At 35.9% G+C, this 23,365-nt stretch overlaps 2 protein-coding genes across 2 annotated transcripts; both read left to right on the plus strand.

Annotated features, from left to right (window-relative positions):
• The first annotated feature begins 915 nt into the window (after window positions 1–915).
• Window positions 916–4,701, plus strand: LOC143617872 (OVARIAN TUMOR DOMAIN-containing deubiquitinating enzyme 6-like). The gene is made up of 9 exons (XM_077090280.1): window positions 916–944; window positions 1,079–1,795; window positions 1,905–2,066; window positions 2,656–2,733; window positions 3,191–3,269; window positions 3,349–3,494; window positions 3,573–3,638; window positions 3,704–3,881; window positions 4,480–4,701. Exons 2-9 carry the CDS (start codon window positions 1,319–1,321, stop codon window positions 4,698–4,700), a joined length of 1,407 nt encoding a protein of 468 aa, XP_076946395.1. The 5' UTR covers window positions 916–944; window positions 1,079–1,318; the 3' UTR covers window position 4,701.
• Window positions 4,702–6,674: 1,973 nt separating this feature from the next.
• On the plus strand, window positions 6,675–8,628 carry LOC143617871 (aquaporin SIP1-1-like). Its single transcript, XM_077090279.1, has 3 exons — window positions 6,675–6,965; window positions 7,962–8,234; window positions 8,386–8,628. The coding sequence occupies exons 1-3, from the start codon at window positions 6,675–6,677 to the stop codon at window positions 8,536–8,538; spliced, it is 717 nt and encodes a 238-aa protein (XP_076946394.1). The 3' UTR covers window positions 8,539–8,628.
• Window positions 8,629–23,365: the final 14,737 nt, after the last annotated feature.

The raw sequence follows: 23,365 nt of genomic DNA on the forward strand, positions 1-23,365 counted from the left end.
GCAACAACTTAAATAGTACGAGGCCATCGCTCTAGACTATCTTTTGTAGCAAGGTAACTCAAGCTTGAACAATTATTTAGAAGTCACACACAAACTCTCAAATAAGAAGTTAGCTTGTAATCAACTTGACTCGGGTCTTGAACAATTATTTAGAAGTCACACACAAACTCTCAAATAAGAAGTTAGCTTGTAATCAACTTGACTCGGGTCTTGAGGCTGATAGTTCAGTGACAGATGCAAAATGTTTTAGTAAGTAAAAGACATTTACCATTTAAAAACTTGCTAATTGGACTTTGCTTACAACTCACAATCTTGAAGTGGGAGTTTTTTTTTTTTTTTTTTTTTGTATTTCTAGGTGGTAGTGTTTGTACAGGGCCGTCTCTGAGAACCTCTTAAAATTTACGAGTAAAAAATGGGTCTCTGTAATTGACTTCTCAATTATGTAATAGATAATTTAACAATTTTACCAAAATGACTTATATGAAACAAATGAAAGTTTTTTTCTATTAAAAAAAGCATACTAATAACGGGATTGAATCCATGACTTTTATTTCCATAGTATAGGAAACTTTCTATTCAACCAAAAAGTTATTTTATAAGCTTTTTGTATTAAAAAAATTTATATATAAAATATAAAATTTATTTTTTTAACAATTATAAGCCTCTCTCGGAAAATGTGCTGTCACCCCCGGCCACCCCTCCCCTTGGGTCGGGCCTGTGTTTGTAGATGATTTAGTCGTCATCAACCTTTCAATGAAATTACCTTTACCTGCTGCACATACATATATATACCTTGGTATACACGTATGAATGTATTAGTACTCTCTTCGTCGCCAAGTTATCGCTTTATTTATTAAATAAATTTCCACATCTTTTCCATTTATACCTATATATATATATATATATATAACCTCCTCACACACCTTTCTTCACTGCGATTTCAGGTCAACTCTTTTATAATTAGGTTAATCAGTTTTCCTTTTATTCAATCAATATTCTTCATTCGCTCAATACAATACAATAATATTATTATTATTCTATTCCGTTTGCGTAATTAGGTTTGTCATTATGATCGCAGGCTATTATTACTGTGGCTCCTGTGAAAATATACTGAACCGGAGGTAAAATTCGCGTTAATTTTCAAAGGCCTAGGCTTAGGGTTTTATTGTTCTTCAATCTCATGAGAATTGTTAGGCGAATGCAGAAATTGCTTCAGTTGGATACCAAAGGCGTAATCGCTATTCGAGTCACTGTGCCCAAGGCCAGGACGCGTAACAAATCCAAATTTAGGCTTTTGCTATAATAATTACATTAGAGGATGACTCGAGTTCGTGTTGTTCTTCAAAGAGCCTCTGCTTCTGCGGATTCATCGTCTTCCAGGACTCCTGAAGCTCAAGAACATCATCCCTGTGAATATGAAGACGTTACGTTGGACGTTGTTGAAGATAAGAGTGAAGAACTGAGTGCTGTGGGCCAGGAGGAGGATAATTTAGCAAGGATGGCTGCTTTGAGGGTGATTGATGAAGAGGAAGAAGAAGAGAATGATGTTTCGAAGGATGATAATTATGCTTTGCAGGATATTCATGGCGGCAGTTCGTGTCCGCCAGCACCACCTGCTCCACCGCCGAAACCTAGAATCGGGTCGTCTAGAAGAGTAAATGTGTGGCCGGTTGTGTCAACCAGGACATCGCCTACGGGATCTCACCCTTCGTCACCGAAGTCCCATGGTGATAATGAGGGATATAATAGTGCTGATGAACAGATACCTTGCTATGGATCGTCGTATGATAATGCTGTGAGTTTAATTGGCTGTTAAGAGCTGAATTACTATCAAGTATTAGATGAAGTAGGATTTACCTTACGATGCCGTTGATATTGGTGGACTAATTTGGTATGTTTCTCAGGAGAGGGATCGCCAGTTTGAGATTGATATTAGACGCTTAAAAGGTTTTGAAGTGAAAAATATGAACGAAGATGGGAATTGCCTGTTTCGTGCTGTTGCAGATCAAGTGTATGGTGATTCTGAAGCTTATGATTTGGCTAGACAAATGTGCATAGATTACATGGTATGATTTTGGTTATAACTTATCATAATCAAGTTTCCTTTCCTTTTGAGTACTCCTGTCTTTTAATCTTATATATTGTGTTAGTATTCTTTCATATGTTCGTAATTTATATGAAAAAAAAAAAAAAAACTTCTGATGTGTTGCTTAACAAATTGAATGATATATAGAAGCTTTTGAAAAAAATAATCATCCATGTTATAATCATAGTAAAAGCCTAAGCTTGCAGTGCCTAAAGTTAGGAAGTTTGTAGCATACCGTGTATGGCTTCATGACTACATTGAACAACAAAGAAGTACACACTTGAAGAATATCGGAACTAAAAACTAAAAAGTTATATTTTATTACAAAAGTTGTGACGTATACTTTTGTATTTATTTGGTCTGTTGTCATGCCTGAAAATGGAAGCAAAATAGGTTTATTTTATGAATTACTTAAGGATAAAGTCTATTACAATGTAAATGAAGATGCATTTGCATACATCAAGATAGCATGTAAACTTGTATTTTGAAAATGAATTCTTTGCATATATTTGTTAAAATTTGGGGTCTATTATGTTAAAGCATTTACTAACAGGGTTTCTTTTTATCAGGAACGTGAAAGAGACCACTTCTCGCAGTTTATAACAGAAGGTTTCACTAGTTATTGCAAGAGAAAGAGAAGGGATAAGGTAAGCCTTTCACCAAAATAAGTAATATGTTCAGTTTATCTACAAAATGAACTTTTCTTGGTTGTTTACTAGGATATAGCCTGTGTATGTAATACATGGGTGGTTAAAAAAATACAACAACAAAGTTAAATTTAATAATATATGTAACAACATATCTTATGGATTTATAAGATATAAATGATGATAAATAAAATTTTATAATTCATAAATATCTGAAAATCTTATTTAATACTATATTTAAAGTTACATTTGTAACTTTGTTAGTAATTTTATAAATGGTAATAATATTAGGTGGCATCGTAGTTGGCTACTCTAGTTGAATGACATGCGGAAGTATTGTTTTGCTTTAATAGTATAGGTAGATATCTTGACACCTACTTTACTGAACTGCAACTACCACTTGTATATTACTGATGTGGAACTCTATAATCTTTTTTTTATTGGTTATGTGCGTCAGGTATATGGTAACAATGTGGAGATTCAAGCTTTGTCTGAAATGTACAATCGGCCAATCCACATTTATTCTTATAGCTCTGGTATTTCACATGATATTGAGTGGTACCATCATATTTTATGCATTTATTTCCATATTAAACATAAAATATATTGCTGCAGAGCCTATTAACATTTTCCATGGGAGCTATAACACCGACACACCACCAATACGACTCAGTTACCATCATGGCAACCACTATAATTCCCTTGTTGACCCACGTCGACTCACAGTTGGTGCTGGACTAGGTTTTAGCTCTCTGCAAGGGGTAAGTCTCTTTTGGTGACTTCACTATAATAATCTAATTTTTTGAATAAAATAATTTAGTGGTTTTGTTTCAATCCAGTCAGATGTTGATAAAAATCAAGTCAAGGCAGCAATCAAAGCTCAACAAGACCAACAAATTGATAATGTAAATTTTTTTGTATCAAAATGTTCACATAGATAAAATCTATTGACAGCTTTGATTATTAACAGGCTCTTCTGGCTGAAGCACGGTTTTACTCAGATGTAGAGTTAACTGAGAAAGAACTTGAGTGCATGGTTATGGAAGCTTCAAGGGCTGAATATGTTGCTGCTAACGAAAGGTTTATACATCAATTGGGTGCCACAGAATCATCATCATCCAGTTCTGGACCATCATCTTCTGCAACCAGTGAGTAATTTTTAATTTTTAATAAGTTTTGTTTACATATAACACAAGGAGTTAATTACAAGGATGGTCCTGTGGTAAAGCCATATTACAGTTTTCGTCCCATGGTTCCAAAAATTGCACTTATCGTTCTAACTGTTCACTCAACAGCAACACTTTTGGTCCTTGACACTAACAGACGTAAAAAAAATGTTATTTTTTATAAACGGCTATTATACCTCTTTTTTGTTTTTGAAAAAAAAACAAAACTTTTTTAACTCCCAAGTTGTCGTGCAGCCGTACTCGCTGCAGTTCTCCAACTCTGACCACCGTAATATGAAGGGAGGGGGGGGGGGGGGGCGATTCAGGGTTTTGGGTTGTCTTTTGTTCTTTTAAGATAGGGGGTATAATTGTCCTTCAGCAAGTTTTTTAATCTTTTTTAAAAAGAGCACATAGTATTACAGGTTGGCAAAGAGTGAGGAGCAAACCCGTAACTTTTGAAAATTTCAGACCAGAAACGTATTATGACCTAAACAAGGGACCATCTGTGTAATTAACTCAAAAAGAAAAAGATTGATAAAAGAAAAAAGAGTAAGCTTCTTAATTATGGTTTGTGAAACAGGTACAGACAGCAGGAAGGAACAAGATAAGGGGTTAATAATCAGCAGCAGCATGCAGATGGTGCTGTCAATGGGGTTCAGCTACGTGCAGGCAATTGAGGCTTACAGCATATTTGGCGATGATGTTGATTCAATGGTTTGTTATCTTTTGGAAATCAACACCAGGCGCAAAGGCAAGGCCGCCACCACCACCGCCCCCACTGAAAAAAGAAGCAACAAATGAAATGGTGGTCATATGATGGATACTGTTACTGCTTTTTTTATTTTTTTTATCTTACTTTTATTGAATCTTAAAACTTTTCATAAAATGAGAACGAATCTTGTTAGTGGTTGAATATGACATGTCATCTTTTTACTTTTGCCATGTGGCATTTGCTTTGCTTTTTTATTGGATCTGATGGTGATATCTACTCACTTTCATGTTATATGACGTTGTATAAAAACATAAAAGTATTTATCGCCGAACTTATGTTCCTTTACAAGTGACTCACATGTGGTACAAACTAAATCATTCTTAAATAATGCAAACCTTTATATAATAAAAATAGCTATGTTATCATGAGGATGTTTAGAATAATACAAACACTTTTTTTAAATGAGCCAGCTCTACGTATATTTTTGAAAGTATTGTATTGTGAGAGCTGTCTTTTTCTTGTTTTACCTTTTTAGCGCGTGTTACTTTTCTATCACGTACAGTAAAGTTGTCATTCGATTGCGGTGTATATACAAAATCACATGAAAAACGAGTATATGTGTCTTTAATGCTTGGTCCATTCGTTAGAGGTATAAATGAACAAAGTCGTTCATGAGCTATTAAAAACCGACTAATCGAAACGGCCCGTTTAAACAAGCTCAAGTCTAAAATGAAGCACATTTGACAAACAATCTCAAACCCAAACTTTACCTATCAAATCTGAATATTTCATAATGCTCCTTAAACAATCTTATTATTTGTAGATATAATAAACTTATTTTATATAAATATATGTAACTGACATGATAACAATAATAATAATAGTATACACAAAAATTACAACAAAAACAACCAAATCTAATCTAATCTAATCTAACATCAAACAATACTAATAAAAGAAAATAATTGAGATGATGTGACAATCTCACATTCATTCATGGTCTAATTCTCCTCTCATTGATTCTACATATCCATGGGTTATGAGATAAAACTATTTTAACAAATGGGTTATAATTTCCTTTCTAATCTTTCATCCCGTTCATCCTATCTTTTCATGGGTTATGGGTCAAAATAATTTTGACAAAACGGATTATAATTTTCTTTATAATTCGCTAATTCTTCATCTTATTTATCCTACATGTTCATGGGTTAAAAAAATTTTAACAAATAAGTTATAATTTATCTTCTAATTTTCTAACTCTCACGCCATTCATCATAACTATCCATGGGTATAGACTTTTTCTAATTTGTAAATTTAAGATTATAGAATTTTTATTATTTGTATTATATATTTTATTTTCTTTATACCTTTAATTTTGTTCATTCCTTTCAAATAACGGACTTTATTTATTTTTATTATTTGACAAATCCCGCATAATACACGGGTTCAAAAGCTAGTATTCTATATATAATTATTAAGATGAATTTATAATGATAAATATACGTAAAAGTAAATATATACTCATATACAAATAATTAAAAATATAATAAATTGAGAACCTTTCAAAATGAAGCTTAAAAGTTTATTAACAAACTAAACTCAAGCTTTAGATAAACATATCTTGAGCTTGGTCTACTTGTTTACACCCTAGATCCAGCATAGACATTCAAACATTTTTTAATCAAAGTGCCTATGTGGTCTTTTTACCTAATATTTTATTACATTTTTATATAGATCTTATATGCTGAGTAAGTAAACATGTAATATAATAAAAATATTAGTTAATTCAATAATTTAATTTATATTTATTTAGTTAAATTAAATAACTATTATCACGTGTTTTTTTTTTGTCAATTAAATAAATACTAGCACATGTAAACATATTATATCAAACTTTATTTAATAAATAAATTTATATGTATGTAATAAATATAAACCAGATCCCGGATGTATGTGGATCTCCAGTTGAAATATTTTGACTTTATAAAGTCAACTCATCTTCAAATACGATCCTCACCACCATCAAATCAGTGACTCAGATATCTATTTAGGACACGTATCCTATGGGGGTGGTGAAGGCAGCAGTTGGTGATGCAGTGGTGACCTTCATGTATATATTCTGTGCTTCCGCCATGGGCGCCATCGCCAACACCATCAGCCTCCAACTCCAAGGCATGGCGTCACTAGCAATCACAACTTCACTAATATTCCTCATCTCCCTCATCTTCGGTTTCATCGCCGATGCCTTCGGTGGCGCCAGCTTCAACGCTGCCGGTACTATTGCCTTTTACATCGCCGGCGCCGGCGGAGCTGACGATACGCTCATGTCTACAGCCGTCCGGTTTCCTGCTCAGGTTTAGTTGAAGAATTGAGTAATAGATCTGTTACGTTAAACGTTATATATATGATCGAGATAGAATGTAAATGTAAAATATATATGTTATGTTCAATATCAAATTTGACGTGAAATCATGTGTGTTTTGACCTTTTGAAGTGAAATTGTTGGTTATGCAGTAGATCGGTAGCTATTAGGCTTGTAAACGAACCTAACGTTCAGTGAATTGAAGTACTGATTGGCCGGAAGTTTGTTTATGTTTGTTTATTTAATAAATGAACTGACATGAGCAAAAAATTTTGTTCATTAATTAAACGATTTATTTACCTTCGTTCGCTTATGTTCGTTTAAGTGTGAAAGTTTATGGTTAAGATGTGTTGTTTTTTCGATGAATCATGTGCTTGATTCATTTAAGTGTGTTCATTTGTGTTTGTTTATGTTTGTTCATTTAAGTGTGTTTGTTTACGTTTGTTCAATTATGTCCATTTATGTTCGTTAAGTGTGTTCATTTGTGTGTCCAATTATGTCCAATTATGTCCATTTATGTTTGTTTACGTTTGTTCAATTATGATTCATTTAAGTGTGTTCATTTGTGTTTGTTTATGTTTGTTCATTTAAGTGTGTTTGTTTACGTTTGTTCAATTATGTCCATTTATGTTCGTTAAGTGTCATTTTGATTTTCAATTAACAAACATAAACGAACACGGACATTTTCATTTCATAACAAACGAACTTGAACAAAAATATTTGTTCGATTAATTGTTCATGTTCGGTTAAAATAAATGAACGAACATGAACATTCCATTGTTCGTTTCCATTCAGTTCGTTTACAAGAGCGTAACTTCAACAGTTGAAATTGGCACAATATGATAAATGTCAAGACCTGAAGTTGAGCATCTAATTGGCATGAATGCTTTGAATTTTCAATTTGAGATAGTTTGTTTTGGCATTACATAACTAATACTAGTATGATGAATACTATGTTTCTGAATAATGGATTTAAAATTCTGTTCAGGCAGTTGGAGCAGTTGGTGGTGTAATGGCAATAATGGAGTTGATGCCAATAGAGTATAAACATATGCTAGAAGGACCTACTTTAAAAGTTGACTTGCACACAGGAGCCATTGCTGAAGGAGTGTTGACTTTTGCTATTAACTTTGTTGTCTTGTGGATTTTCATCAAGGGTCCTAAAAGCTTATTCTTGAAGAATTGGTTGCTTTCTGTGGCTTCGATGGCGGTTATCGTTCCTGGTTCAAGTTACACAGGTCCCTCAATGAATCCTGCCAATGTAAGTATTACAAAACTCGTATATGACTTATTATATCATAAGTTATTTTTCATGTTGACTATTTCTAGCAATTATATGCGGTTTTGATTTGCTTAGCTTGATGATTATTAATGAAAAGAAAAAAATAGTTGGTTAATTTTGTATCATGCAGGCGTTTGGGTGGGCTTATGTAAATAACAAACACAACACATGGGAGCAATTCTACGTTTATTGGATATGCCCATCATTAGGGGCAATTTTGGCTGCCTGGTTTTATCGGCTCGTCTTCCCACCTCGACCAGCTTCAAAGACTAAAACAGCCTGAAAACAAGGCAGGTGCGTGATTATTATTAAAAATGGGAAGTTGATGTTGTGATTTGTTTAATTTAGGCAGAATAATATGTAGTTTATGTGACTTGTGTAGCTTCAGTGAGCAGTTTATAGTAAAAGTATTGTGAATAAATCCAATTTACGAGTTAATTGGTCATGAATTTAGGGTGGGAAATTTCTTACATGATGTGAAAAACGGCACGAAAATAGTCAGCTTTTGGGCTGTTATATTCATAATGTTTGATAAACGGGCCGTGTTCTGTCCCATTTATTACGACCCTCCAACCTGTTTAACACATTTACAACTTGATTATAACTTGTTTACAACCCGTTTTACTTGATTAGAAGAATGGGTTAGATTGATCGTTTCGGAAGTGTCTGGGTTAGGGTCGATGTATTTGACATATAACATATTCTTTCCAACATAATGTCATGATTCTTTCAGATCCTGCATGATGCCTCGGGAGACGGTCAATTTATAACAAGGGTCACTGGTTTTGCTGTCATGGACTTATTAGGGAGTTAGTTTAGATAACAAAGGTTCGGGTTTGAAATGTTTCTTAATTTAGATAACAAAGATTAAACCAAATATTTATTTCTGTTATCAATTAAGTTTCAACTTTCAGCTAGAGTTGTTTTTTCTTATAAGTTGAGTTTCATCACTTACTTGCCTGTTACGGTAATAAATAGTGTAGGGACTACAAAGCAATTCTTAAATAGTTTGAGGGGTCTTTTATAAAAGTCTGTAGTCTTACAAAACCTCATAATCTATGGTTATTTTTACAAAAGATCCCTTACACTATTCAAGAATTACTCTATAGTCCCTTTGCAATTTATTACCCTAGCAGTGCCATTGTCATATTTTAAAGCCTTATAATATAGTAAACTAGATCTCATGTGTTATCATTGTTGTTTAATCCTATACAAGGGATATAACTGTCAATAATCTTTGTGTATTTACCACTTAGATTGGAGTTGAATAGCCACTGGAGTTGCTAAGTCATTAGACCTTCCGCATCAAGGTCATCCATAACTTATGTGGAGGAGATTTGTGAGAAGAATAGAAAATACAAGTATTGTGAAGGTTGAGGTGGAGATCATCCATCCTTGAAGATCCTTTATCAAGGATGGTGAAGGATGATGGTTTGTGAGTCCTCCATATTGATAATGTGGAAATTATGAGGGTTGTTTGTGGAAAAAATGAATATGTTATTGTTGTAGATAAAAATGTTTTCAGAGGTGGTCGATGCATAACAAAGAAAAAAAACTTGCATTAAACATGTATTTTGTCAAAAAAGTTAAGAGGAAACGGGGCTATCCAATACCTACAACCCATGCTAGATCCGCCTTTGATTGAAAGTAAGGATTACAATTTTACTTGATATACGTTCCATACGATTTGAAGTAAACTATAAATTGAGTGTAAGTTCACATATAAATTAATATTTTAGCGTAGCTAAATAATAATATAAAATTATAGCTAAATTTACGGTATAAGTTCAAATATACTCTGTTAAAGTAAAACCCGCCGCGTTGCGGTGGCATAAGTTTGGTCGGTACCGGTTAAACTCATTACGGCCCCAAACTAAATCCAAAAAATAAAATGTAAACGCCAATAATATTATCGGCACCTGTACAACTTACCATTTCCTTTTCTACGCTTGGAAAAGAACCAAAAATGCATTACTCAAATCTTAAGGGACTAAAGATGCAAAAGTTAAATTATATCTTTTGAGAAGAAACTGACCTTGTATTGACTTGCCTGCACGTGCGTTGAAGACATTTTTTTTCTTACTTTATATTAAGAGAAACACTTACAAAAAAAACTACAAAAATTATTACAATACCCCTAATACTGTAGCAGCCCATTGTTCTTTAATAGATGGTATAATGTAAAAAACTAACACTAAGATTTAACCTTTGAAACTTTTACAAACCATCAAAAAACCGATATGATATCCTTGAAATGTCTTGAGATCTTTACCAAGGGGTTACTATTGGTAATAAGAAAAGAACAAAACATACAGCATACGCAAAGCTCGTCGGCCCAATGTACCAGCACGGGACATTTAACACCACTCTTTAAAAAAAAGAACAAATTATTCTAGGTTTGATCCATACTCATCTTTCGATCATTCACCCAAACAACACAATTTAGAGGCAAAGTGGGCTAAGGAAACATGTGATAGTGATATAACCTATTGCATGTTCACGCATACAAGCCTAAGGGGTTTTTTGGTAACCTTGTGCTGAGTTATTAAGAGAACTGACCGATTGAAAGGTAGCCTCAGAGTGGGTCAATATGTTTCTAAAATTTACTCAATAAGAGGCTTCATAAACTATTAAGAGATGTCTTTTAAATAAAACAAACACACGTTACCTCTGATCGATTCATAGATAGTCTTTTAATAGAATCATTAACAAGCTATCAAACAGTCCAAAAGTAAACATTGAATAAAACAATGACATAGGATGTACCACATGTGTTAAGACCAAAAAAGTTCATTTTACAAAAATTTATGACACGTTGAAAACCCCAAAATAATTTCGTCAAATTAACATATAAAAAATAAAATATTTAAAACGATATTTATTTGGTCATCTAAACCTGGGTGTTGGTAAAACCCGAGCCTTGCCAATCTCAGACTTTGAGGCGGTGAGTTGGTAAAGCAAGTATTGGTAAAACCCGAACATTGCAGTTGAAATGTTCAAACTAAGAATCCCACAAAAGAAGACGTGAAAGGATCTGTCACCGAGTAACCAAAACAAGATCCTGTCAAAACCGAAACTAAACCAAAACAAGATCCTGTAAGAAATCTCATTCATTTTATTACTTCAAATGCTATGTTATGTGATATACCACTTAGAATCATCCTTGTTGTTTGTCTAATTTACTGCTTGTTAAATGTTCTTTTCTCTATGTTAGGTTGCTGAACTTACAAGTCATAAGAGTAAAATTTTAAAGCAGTTGGATGATGCTCGAAAGGTAAATGACTTATTATAAATATTTTTATTATCTAAATTCACACCATACGTAGTAATAATAATAATAATAATAGCATATGAGTGTGATAGCAATTTGATTAATGAAGTAGTTCGTGTTTGAATCATTAAGAATTGCATGTAAAAGAAGAAAACATGAAACAATAAGAAATTCTTTTTGAGTGGATGCATGTATAGAAATAATTGAAGAAGAAAAATCTTTTGTCTCGTTCATTTTATGTACTCGTATTTTTGAGAATTAAAAGAAAAAAAATCTTTTGTCTTGTTCCCTTAGACAAAAGAAGCAATAATATATATGTTGAGAGACGTTTATTATGCACTTGGAGGTGGTATAATATATATGTAACTAGGATATAGTCCGTGTGATACACGGGTTGTTAAAAAGTAAAATAAAAAAGTTAGATTTAATAATATACGTATTAACATATCGGATTCACAAGATATAAATAATTTACTAAAATAAAATACATAGATTAGTAAGAATATTTTGTATTTATATTTTAAAAGTAATAAAATGGAAGGTTGTGAATTTATACCAATTAAAAAAAATAGAAGACTAACATCAATTAATTCTAGTTGAGTTGGTAAGCCATAAATATTTTAAAAGTAAGGTATTGAGTTCAATTCCCACTAACAACATATTTTTCATTTTATCATTCATGAAGGAAAAATTGTAAAAATGGTGTAAGGCCCCGTTACCGGTAGCCCTACTTTCGTGTTGGATTTACTCATAAACACAGTTCTAAATATCAGAGTTAATTAAAACATTTACGCGGAATATAAAACTTTCATAAAACATTACATAATTCATAACTTGTCTCAAAACATCCTTTGTCTTTCAACATTAAAGCATTAAAATTAAAACATCATAAGTCTTCAGATGCCAGGCTCTTATTCAATGCCACGTGTCTCCTCAAACGAGCTGCCTCATCCGACTCACCTGCGTGCATACTAAAAGTCAGCTACGCTGAGTGAGTTCTAGTTAATCATACACTATACAATACACATAAACTTATATTCTTTCATTCATACTTTCATACTTTCATACTTTCATTCTTTCATACTTTCATTCTTTCTTTTGTATTAACTTACCTTCATATCTTACGTTATAAAGAGCATTACGCCCTACATTCCTCGAGTATTATTAGGGCTCGGTACCCTCCTTCCTCGAGTATTATTAGGGCTCGGTACCCTCCTTCCTCGAGTATTATTAGGGCTCGGTACCCTCTTTCCTCGAGTATTATTAGGGCTCGGTTTCCCTCTTTCCTCGAATATTAGTAGGGTTCGATTCCCTCTTCGTTACCATACAACCATACATCATACCTCGAGTATTATTAGGGCTCGGTACCCTTTTCGTAACCATACAACCATGCAACCGTCATTTCCTTCTTTTATTAACTTTATCACGTTCATACACATAAGCATACATATCATACTTAACTTACACATAGCGTTACAACCTGACAGTACGTGCAATATCCGAAGATCGTTCACGTACCATCAAGCAATCATTCCTACATATCATATCATTCACATAAGGCATACACTTATCACTTAGGATAAGCGTATTAACAAACATATCGAGTATGCACACAGCCCCGAAAACATAACACATAAATGGGGCTAGAACTCACCTGAACACGGTTACGTTCACCGTTAATCGTAATCCCTTTCTTCAGTTGTGCACGGCCGACTGTATAACAAGTATACGTATCAATTAACTATCACTTCTCATAATGTATTTCTATCTTTATATGACCCACAACGAACGGGGGTCCGGGGGCAGCGCCCCTGTCAGCGGGGTCTAGGGGCGGCAGCCCCTAGCAGGGTCCAAGGGGCAGAGCCCCTGGCTGGGATCGAGCTGCCAGGTCAGCTTGGGAAAATTTTATTTCCATTAACTGTCTTAACACATTTTTCATTAGGTTTTTAATTTATTTTCTAATCGAACTTGGCTTTAGGCGAAGTTAAACCTTAGGCGAACTTAGCTTTAGGCGAAGTTGTCATCAGGCGAACTTAGCTTTAGGCGAAGTTGCCATCAGGCGAACTTGGCTTTAGGTGAAGTTGTCATCAGGCGAACTTAGCTTGCAGACGAAGTTCATCAGGCGAACTTGGCTTGCAGGCGAAGTTCATCGCTTTGAAGGCGAAGTTGCCCAGATGAAGGCGAAGTTGCCCAGATAGCCGCAGTTTCGGTTTCTGTCCAACATTTCGAGCGATTTTAACACCCTTGTTACGGTTCAACATCACCCACTACGCTTCCCGACCATTTTCGGTCGTTTATACACTAAAAGCTCGGATCTTTAAACTTCAAAGATCAAGAATCATACCTTTTTGAGCTTGTTTGGGTCTTGTTTATTTGCTTAATCACAACTAGTCTCTCTCTCTCACACTCTCGGATCTCGCCTCTCTCTTCCGGCCGCCGGCGGTTGAGGTGTGTGGTGTGTGTGTTTTGGAAGTGTTAGAGAGTATGGTAAAAATGAAGATATTTTGGGATTTTGGGGGGATTTATATCCATGAAATCCCATTCTCATTTAACTCATCTCAATTAATCCAAGTCCAAGACCCGCTCCTTACCCGATATTAATTAATTACGCGAAATCACTAAACATAACTTCCTTTATTCATCATTAAAATTTTAGGATGTTACAAATGGAAACTTGTACACTTGGAAACTTATACAATTGGAGCCTATGAGTTGTTACTGAAAGTTATAACAAATTAACTTCAGTTTTCCCAAGGCTATATAAACGAGTGTTAAGAGTTCTCATACCTAACACTTACATACTCACATATTATCAAGTTTTTTGTTCTCTCAAACTACAATCTAGAGTCAGGTTCATTATTAAATCGTTAGTCTGATAGATTGGTTGAGAGAGGTTAGATCATTGTGTTGGTGATCTTGTTGCATTTGATTGATTGATAATCGATTTGAAATTGAAGAAATAATATCGGTGCTTCTGACATCCAGTTTTTATGTGGAGGGTCTAATTAAATGACAAATGGAAAAACTGTATTGCTTTAATATATAGGTAGATATGCAATTGTGTTAGGTTGTTAAATAACTGCCACTCGATCTGGAAGTAATTAGTGTGTAAATAGGGGGTAATAATCGACATTTGTTATTTAATATAATTGTCAAGTTTGTTAATCATCTTGTGTTCTTAATCCGTTTATTCTAAATCATCTTTGGTGACCAACATCCCAACTAAAGAACTACAGATCCATAAGCTTTAGACAAGCGTTGTACATTTAACCGAATCACTAATGACCATACATTAGCATCTCAAAACTCTTTGAAGCCTGTTGTATATTTTGGTTAGTCTATAACCCAAAATCCATCAATTAAACAAATAAACAAACCTGGTAATCTTGTATGCCATTGTAGATGAAGAAATTGCAACCTGGATTATTCTCTAAATCGTATAATCACTATCAGATAAACCTATTTGTGGGTTACACACAATGATTTATCGGATTAGACAGAGAATTTCTGCACATGGAATTGAAACTTTTATTGTTATTGATGAAGATCTAGAGAGAAACCAGTAACCATTGTTCTCTCTATCTATGTATCGATGAGAGATCATTAAAAAACTACCAGGGAAAATCTCTGATTAACATGTTTTTATTGATTCCCACATGAGCCCAAACAAAATAATTAGAAGCCCACTTTACATTATACTTAAGCCCAAATATAATTACAAAGCCCAAATAACATTTTAGAGTTAAATCGAGCACGCCCTCCCACGTCACCTAACTCGTTTAATCTTTAACGTTATTTCCTCGATCGACAGGTTAATCCAATAACACTAAAATAACCAACAATCACCCCCCATTTTAGTGATATCTATGATTAACTTACCATCATCACATAAACACAAACACTATGCATAAATGAAAATGTCCTATGGATTGAATTTTCATCTTAGTATTTACACATTACAAATATTAGAATATCTTGGGTGTCGCTATGGATTGAACCCAAGTTGTCACACCCCGACCAATGAAGGCGGAAACGTCGAGGCGCGACATGATTGCTCATTGAACAATGACACTATAAAGTTAGAATATTTAAACAACTCATTTAAATCCATATCATCATAAATAACACAACAATTGTTCATACAAAATGCCAAATAGATAGATAAACAAATAACTTGTTCTTTTATTTTCTAATATCCTAAAGCCAAGATAATAAGTTTCTTCAAGTAATCCAATCAAGCTAACATCAAACCTGTAACATTGCATAAAATAGAGTTTGTCAACACGAAGGTTGGTGAGCAATTTTCATAGTTTTGGACAATAAGTATATAGTATGAAATCCACAACTAGTATATGAAAACAATAAATAATAGCAACAATTTAGATAAATGAAACCGTCAATAAGAATACATTGACGACAATAATGAAATCGTCAATAAGAATACATTGACGACACCTTTCTATATGGGGATACCATATATACTCGGAATTAACGTATGATCATACTTTGATGAGGCTACCCGCCTTAGCATTCAAGAATTTGCACATAATCATGTAAAGCATATAACACCAAATCGAGCATTTATTTAAGTAAACATATACAATACGTGTTGTGGTTTAAGACTCAAGTATAAATCATTTGAATTTGAATAAGTATCCAATGCCACCCCCAAAACGAAAGATGGAAAACGGGGGATGAAAAAGTACTCACATTAACAAGTAACTTGAAAGATAATGTCGTGAATAATCGGAGAGATCGGTTTAATGAGCAAGACCTGTATTAAACGGGTCTTGTGTTAGTAGGTAGTCTTGGAAGGGTTTAAAATAAAATACATGACAAATAAATTAAATAAATAAAGTTTAGGATTTAAAATGTAAATATTTGAGAAATTAAAAAAAACGAGTTTTGTAAAATAAGTTTACTCGAAACCGGGTCTCGGTATTCAATTCATTAGTTTTTTTCTTTTTTTTTACTCAACCTATGTTAAGTAATAATGTGGGTTAAAATGCGATATTGCAAAACCTTTGGTTATAAGAATACCAAAACGAGGTTTAAACGAGTGTTCGGGTTTGTCGGTTCGAGACTTGATAATTGACCAAGTTCACAGTTAACTTCCCAAAATAATAAATGTTATGAGATAACTCAATAAAATCAAAATAGACTTAACCAAGTATGTAGTTCTATTGTGAAGAACCTTAACGTTCGTTAAGTAAGTATACGACCTTATCGGTTCGAACTTGTTATAAGATCAAGTTGGTTACCGACATGCCAAGTATGTTTAGAAATTAACTAAAATTGATTTAAAATATAATCTTGAAGAAAAATATGAATTTTGGTGGCTAAAAACACACTTGTGTGTCTTAAGCGAGTGAACTCGGTTTAGTTCGGTTTTTGGTTCGGTCCTTGACTCGGAATAAGACCGAGGATGGTTACCACATACCCAATTACCATGGAACTTGTAAAATAACTTATAAATAATAATACTCAAGTTTTACATTCAAAAAGTTAACAATAAAGCTTTTAAACAAAAGTTCGGTTTTTGGTTCGGTCCTTGACTCGGAATAAGACCGAGGATGGTTACCACATACCCAATTACCATGGAACTTGTAAAATAGCTTATAAATAATCATACTCAAGTTTTACATTCAAAAAGTTAACAATAATGCTTTTAAACAAAAGTTCGGTTTTTGGTTCGGTTCTCAACTCGGGATGAAACCGAGGCTAGTCACCACATACCCAATACCATGGAACTTGACAAATATGAAAAATAAACTAAAATATGTAGAATTTAAGCAGGTATAACAAGTTATATGGTTAGATTTGTTAAACATATAAACAAGGACTACAAAGTCCTCCATGTAACCTTGCCTTACTAGTCCGACATATCAACCGGCCGAGACCGGAGGAATGAAAGACCGAAGGTAAACAAGGAGTGTATATTATATATATGTTGTAACATCAAGCTTTAAGTATTGAGAAGTTAGTTAAAATGAAAGATTAGCTTATGAAGAACCTTAGAATTCAAGAATTTGAGAGAGAAATGAAGAAATGAGCAAGCAAAAATGAAGAAGATGGGTGTGTGTATATATAGGGTAAGTTGAATGGGTCTTTCATAAAGGGTGTTTCATGAAAATGGGTTGGTTATAGACCCAAGAAAGCACAAACTACAAATGGGTCCTTCAAGTCTCCATTTTGGTAGTTTTAGTCCCTGGAGTTCGTTTTGAGCGTTTTCGGGGAATTTTAAGAACCAAAAAGGGAGTTTTTTTTATCCAACAACTATAAAACAAATATTTAACATACAATTCATCATTTTGATAATATCGAAAGGTTCGGGATACAAAACGGGTCAGGTTTACATTAAGAATACAAGTATAAAATAACCCGAAATTGACAAATGTCACAGTATCCCCTACTTTAGGAAATTTCGTCCCGAAATTAAGATGATGTAAATAAATATGGATATTTCTCCTTCATCGAGTCTTCTCGTTCCCATGTAAACTCCGCGCCACGCCGTGATTCCCATCGAACTTTAACTAACTTAATGCGACTTCGCTTGGTTTTCTTTTCATTGCGGTCCATGATTTCAACGGGTCGTTCAACCATAATCATTGATTCATTGACTTGTACTTCGTCAAGAGGTATATGGAGACTACCTTCGGCTAAACACTTCTTGAGATTTGAAACATGAAAGGTCGGATGAACACCGGTGAGTTCTTCCGGTATTTCGAGTCGGTAGGCTACTTTTCCGACTCGCTCAAGAATCTTGAATGGGCCTACGAAACGGGGAGCTAGTTTTCCTTTCTTTCCAAAACGAACAACTCATTTCCAAGGGGATACCTTGAGAAGGACGAGATCGTCGACATTGAATTCGATCGGTTTTCGCCGTTTGTCGGCGTAGCTCTTTTGTCGACTTCTAGCGGCAAGTAGGTTCTTGCGAATTTGGTCGATACAGTCGGTGGCTTCTTGGACCATTTCGGGTCCGGTAATTTGAGCTTCCCCGATTTCGTTCCAACTAATCGGGGAACGACATTTGCGACCGTAGAGAGCTTCGAAAGGAGGCATACCGATGCTAGAATGGAAACTGTTATTGTAAGAGAATTCAATGTAAGGAATGTGAGAATCCCAATTCCCACCGAAATCGAGTACACACGCTCGAAGCATGTCCTCAAGTGTTTGAATCGTACGTTCGGATTGTCCATCCGTTTGAGGATGATAAGCGGTGCTAAGATCAAGACGAGTTCCCAAGGTTTCTCGAAGTGATCGCCAAAAATGAGACGTGAATCGAGCATCGCGATCGGAGATGATAGTCAAAGGTAAACCGTAGCGACACACGATTTCGAGAACGTAGATTTGGGCAAGTTGCTCAACGGAGTATTTTTCTCGAATTGGAATAAAGTGAGCGGACTTGGTTAATCGGTCAATAATCACCCAAATGCTATCGTTGCCTTTTTGTGTAGTGGGTAGTTTCATTATAAAGTCCATAGCAATGTCTTCCCATTTCCATATGGGGATTGGTGGTTGCTCGAGTAACCCAAAGGGTTTTTGATGTTCGGCTTTGACTTTAGAGCAAGTAAGACATTTCGATACGTACGTTGCTACGTCTTTCTTCATACCCAGCCACCAAAAGGTAGAACGAAGATCGAAATACATTTTATCCGCACCGGGATGAACAGAATATCGTGACTTGTGAGCTTCATCGAGTATGCAAGTACGAAGGTCATCGCGATCGGGAACCCATAAACGATTGAGATAATACAATAAGCCATCGGGTTTTGTTTCGAGTTGAAGCTCGGCTCCACAAGATATTTCGTCGTACATGTTGCCTTCGTCAACAGAGGTACGTTGCGCTTGATAAATTTTGGCTTGGAGATCGGTTTGAACGGTGACGCTAAGAAGCAAGACGGATTTGACATTAACCTTTCGACTAAGGGCATCGGCCACGACATTCGCTTTACCGGGATGGTAGCGAATTTCGCAATCGTAGTCACTAAGTAACTCAGCCCATCTTCGTTGTCTCATGTTGAGATCTTTTTGGTCAAAAATGTGTTGAAGGCTTTTGTGATCGGTAAAAACCACACATTTGGTTTCGTAAAGGTAATGTCTCCAAATTTTGAGTGCGAAAACGACGGCACCAAGTTCAAGATCGTGAGTCGTGTAGTTCTTCTCGTTGACTTTGAGTTGCCTTGAAGCATACGCGATAACTTGACCTCGTTGCATGAGAACGCAACCGAGACCTTGATGAGAAGCATCGCAAAATACTACAAAGTCGTCGTTTCCATCGGGAAGGGTTAGAACGGGAGCATTGCAAAGCATGTGTTTAAGAGTATTAAATGCTTCTTCTTGTTTGGATTCCCATTCATAAGGCTGTCCTTTGTGAGTTAGGGAAGTGAGGGGTAAAGAGATCCTGGAAAAATTTTGGATGAAACGCCGATAATATCCGGCCAAACCGAGGAAAGATCGAATTTCCGTGGGTGTAGTCGGAGTCTTCCAATCTTTGACGGCTTCGATTTTTGCGGGATCAACATGAATACCCTTGTCGTTGACGATGTGTCCCAAAAATTGAACTTCCTCTAGCCAAAATTTACATTTTGAGAATTTGGCGTAAAGTCGTTCTTTTCTTAAGACTTCGAGAATGGAACGCAAGTGATGCTCATGCTCGGCTTTGGATTTAGAGAAGATGAGAATGTCATCAATAAAGACAATAACGAATTTATCTAGAAACGGTTTGCAAACGCGGTTCATGAGATCCATAAATACCGCGGGTGCATTGGTTAACCCGAAGGGCATGACCAAAAATTCGAAATGTCCATATCGAGTACGGAATGCGGTTTTTGGAATGTCTTCTTCGCGAACACGCAACTGATGATATCCCGATCGAAGATCGATTTTGGAGAAACACGTTGCGCCTTGGAGTTGATCGAAGAGGTCGTCGATTCGTGGCAAAGGATAACGATTTTTGGTAGTAAGTTTATTGAGTTCACGATAATCGATGCACATGCGAAATGAGCCATCTTTCTTTTTCACGAAGAGGACGGGAGCGCCCCAAAGAGAGGAGCTTGGACGAATAAATCCTTTGTCGGAAAGTTCTTCGAGTTGGTTTGATAACTCTTGCATTTCCGACGGGGCTAAACGGTAAGGAGCCTTGGCCACGGGCATTGCGCCGGGCACAAGATCGATTCGAAATTCAACCGGACGAATGGGTGGAAGACCGGTAACATCATCTGGAAAGACGTCGAGGAAATCACAAACAATGGAGATATCTTGGATTTTTCTTTCCTTGTGGTCTTTTACCACCACTTGGGCTAGGAACAGAACATACTTTTGGCGTAAGTATTTTTGCGATTGAGAACATGACATGAGATTGAGCCTTTTAGGAAACATTTTTCCATAGACCTTGAGAGTTTTACCGTTGACAAGCGGAATCCGAATGAATTTATCATAACAAACGACTTCGGCACGGTGCAAAGATAACCAATCCATGCCAACTATGACATCGAAACTTCCCATTTGCATCGGAATGAGATCGATGGAGAATTTACTCTTACAAAGAGTGAGAGAACAATTACGAAGGACCGAGTTTATGGTGATAGAATTTCCATTGGCGACTTCGACAGAAAAGGGTCGAGAAAGTTTAGTGCGAGGTACAGCAAGAGTAGATTTAAACTTTAATGAAATAAAACTTCTATCGGCACCCGTATCAAATAATATAGAAGCCAAATGCTCGTTCACTAAAAACATACCGTTCACAACATCGTTTGCCACTTGAGCTTGATTAGCATTCATCATAAAAGCTCGTCCTTGGTTATCGGGATTTCCTTGAGGTGTATGAGGTGGTGGAGGAGGAGGTGCTTGGATGGCTTGCATGGGTTGGATGAGTGGTGCATTGAGTTGGGGAAGTTGAGGTTGGTAGGTTTGGACTTGGTAGGCTTAGGTTTGATAGTAGGGTATGGTTACGGTTTGGGCTTGGTTTGCAAAAGTGAGTCGTGGGCAATTGTTGCGGAAATGATTTGGGTCACCACAGTTAAAGCAAGCTCGGGGTTGTTGAGGAGGGTTTTGCGGGTAAGGTGCAAAGCGGTTTTGGGTGTTTTGTGGAGTGGTTCTTGGTTTGTTGGGTTGAGTACGTTGTGCGGAACGACATGTGTTATTTAGATGGCCAAAACGGTTACAAATGGTGCAATGGCGACAAGGTAAGTGAGATGGGTGATGAAGTTAACAATTGTTGCATAGTGGAAAAGTACCGTATAGGGTTTTCGATTTTGTGGGGGAGCTTGGGGTTGTTGTTGCGGTTGCGGTTGGGTAACGGCATAGTTTCGGTGGTTTTGTTTGGGTTTCTTTTTGTTGTTGTGGTGGGAAGAGTTTGAGTAGTTAATGGCTTGAGGTGGTGGGTCAACTTTGGCTTGAGGTGCAGGTTCGGTTTTGCTTTTATCACTTTTCTTCTTGATGGTTAGGGTACCCGCCTTAACATGGTTTTCCGATAGCGCACCGGCTAGAGTAATTGCATCCTCAAGGTTCTCGGGTTTGCTACTCATAACTGAGTCCCGAATTAGCATAGGTAAACCCTCGATGTATTTGTCGATTTTACGTTCGAGCGGGGTAACCAAAATGAGGTACAAGGGTGCTCAATTCATGAAAACGGAGCGAGTAAGTGGCATTATCACCACTTTCTTGTTTCAATTCCCAAAATTCGGCTTCAAGCTTTTGGAGCTCGTGTTTGGGACAAAACTTCTTCATCATGAGTTCCTTAAGTTCGGTCCATGGAAGCGCCATGGCAATTTCCACCCCTTGGAGATGCATAACACTACCCCACCACGTAAGAGCAGTTTCCTCAAACATGCTCGAAGCGAAATTAGTTTTCTTCGCTTCAGGGCACTCGCTGTGTCGGAACATACTTTCCATCTTTTCAAACCATTGTAACAAGGTAGTCGCACAGTTCGTACCAAGGAATTTGGTTGGGTTAGCACCGGTAAATTGTTTATACAAGTAGGGAGCGGGTGTGGGTTCAACGGGTGCTACAACGGGTGGAGGTTGGTTTGCTTGCAAGTGATTTAGGAGTTTGGGAATCACAGCGGCGACTTGTTCGGCTACTAAAGCGGCCATCTTGCGTCTGGAGTCCTTGCGGTAGTGGCGTCGTAGCGGAGGCATTCTAAAAATTATAAAGAATTGTAGTGAGTTTGAGGGCATTGAGTTTAAAATAGAAGATGTATGTAACCATTTTTTTTTACGTGAATCCTAGTGTCATAAGGATGAGAATGTTAGTAGAAATAAAGTTTATACATAAACCAAATGATAAAAACGTATATATAAGTATATGTTTCAAAGTTTCGAGAATTTAAAATTTGAACGTTTTGAAGTGTTGAAATTTGTATATAGTCGGAAAAATCGTACATGAACCACCATGATTTGATATTCCGAAAAAAAAACAACAAAATTTCTTGCAAACATATATATAGTTGGGAAAATCATACATGAACCACCATGATTTGGTATCCCGGCAATAAAAACCTATGTAAAAGTAATATATATGGATTCGAACATGTGCACGTATCACCGCGTCTTTCATGTTGTTGACTCAAATCATGATAATAACATACAATAAAACGGAGATACAACGAGATGTTAAAAACACTTGTCCACGTATTACCGTGCTTTTATGTTTTCAACACCAAAAATAAGGAGGCGACCGGAACGCTCGCATACGACAACTTAAAGTGTCGGCTCATATAACTCGAGTTGCTTGACCTAGAAACCAACACTAAACCCAATCATCCCAGGTAAGTAAATTACCTTCGATTCTTGGAATCTTTTTGTCAAATGATCGAATCAAGTGTTTCGTTCCCTA

Source organism: Bidens hawaiensis, unplaced genomic scaffold (assembly GCF_021521415.1).
Source record: "Bidens hawaiensis isolate Kalapana, Puna unplaced genomic scaffold, B.hawaiensis_p1.1 tig00059730_1, whole genome shotgun sequence".
NCBI lineage: Eukaryota > Viridiplantae > Streptophyta > Magnoliopsida > Asterales > Asteraceae > Bidens > Bidens hawaiensis.

Excerpts from the sequence above, each read along its gene's own strand:
- LOC143617872 (XM_077090280.1), top strand. The coding sequence starts at position 1,319 with ATGACTCGAGTTCGTGTTGTTCTTCAAAGAGCCTCTGCTTCTGCGGAT. Across the intron at positions 3,270-3,348 it reads CATTTATTCTTATAGCTCTG|AGCCTATTAACATTTTCCAT; the intron begins GTATTTCACATG and ends ATATTGCTGCAG. Across the intron at positions 3,882-4,479 it reads ACCATCATCTTCTGCAACCA|GTACAGACAGCAGGAAGGAA; the intron begins GTGAGTAATTTT and ends TTTGTGAAACAG.
- LOC143617871 (XM_077090279.1), top strand. The coding sequence starts at position 6,675 with ATGGGGGTGGTGAAGGCAGCAGTTGGTGATGCAGTGGTGACCTTCATG. Across the intron at positions 6,966-7,961 it reads CCGTCCGGTTTCCTGCTCAG|GCAGTTGGAGCAGTTGGTGG; the intron begins GTTTAGTTGAAG and ends AATTCTGTTCAG. Across the intron at positions 8,235-8,385 it reads CCTCAATGAATCCTGCCAAT|GCGTTTGGGTGGGCTTATGT; the intron begins GTAAGTATTACA and ends TGTATCATGCAG.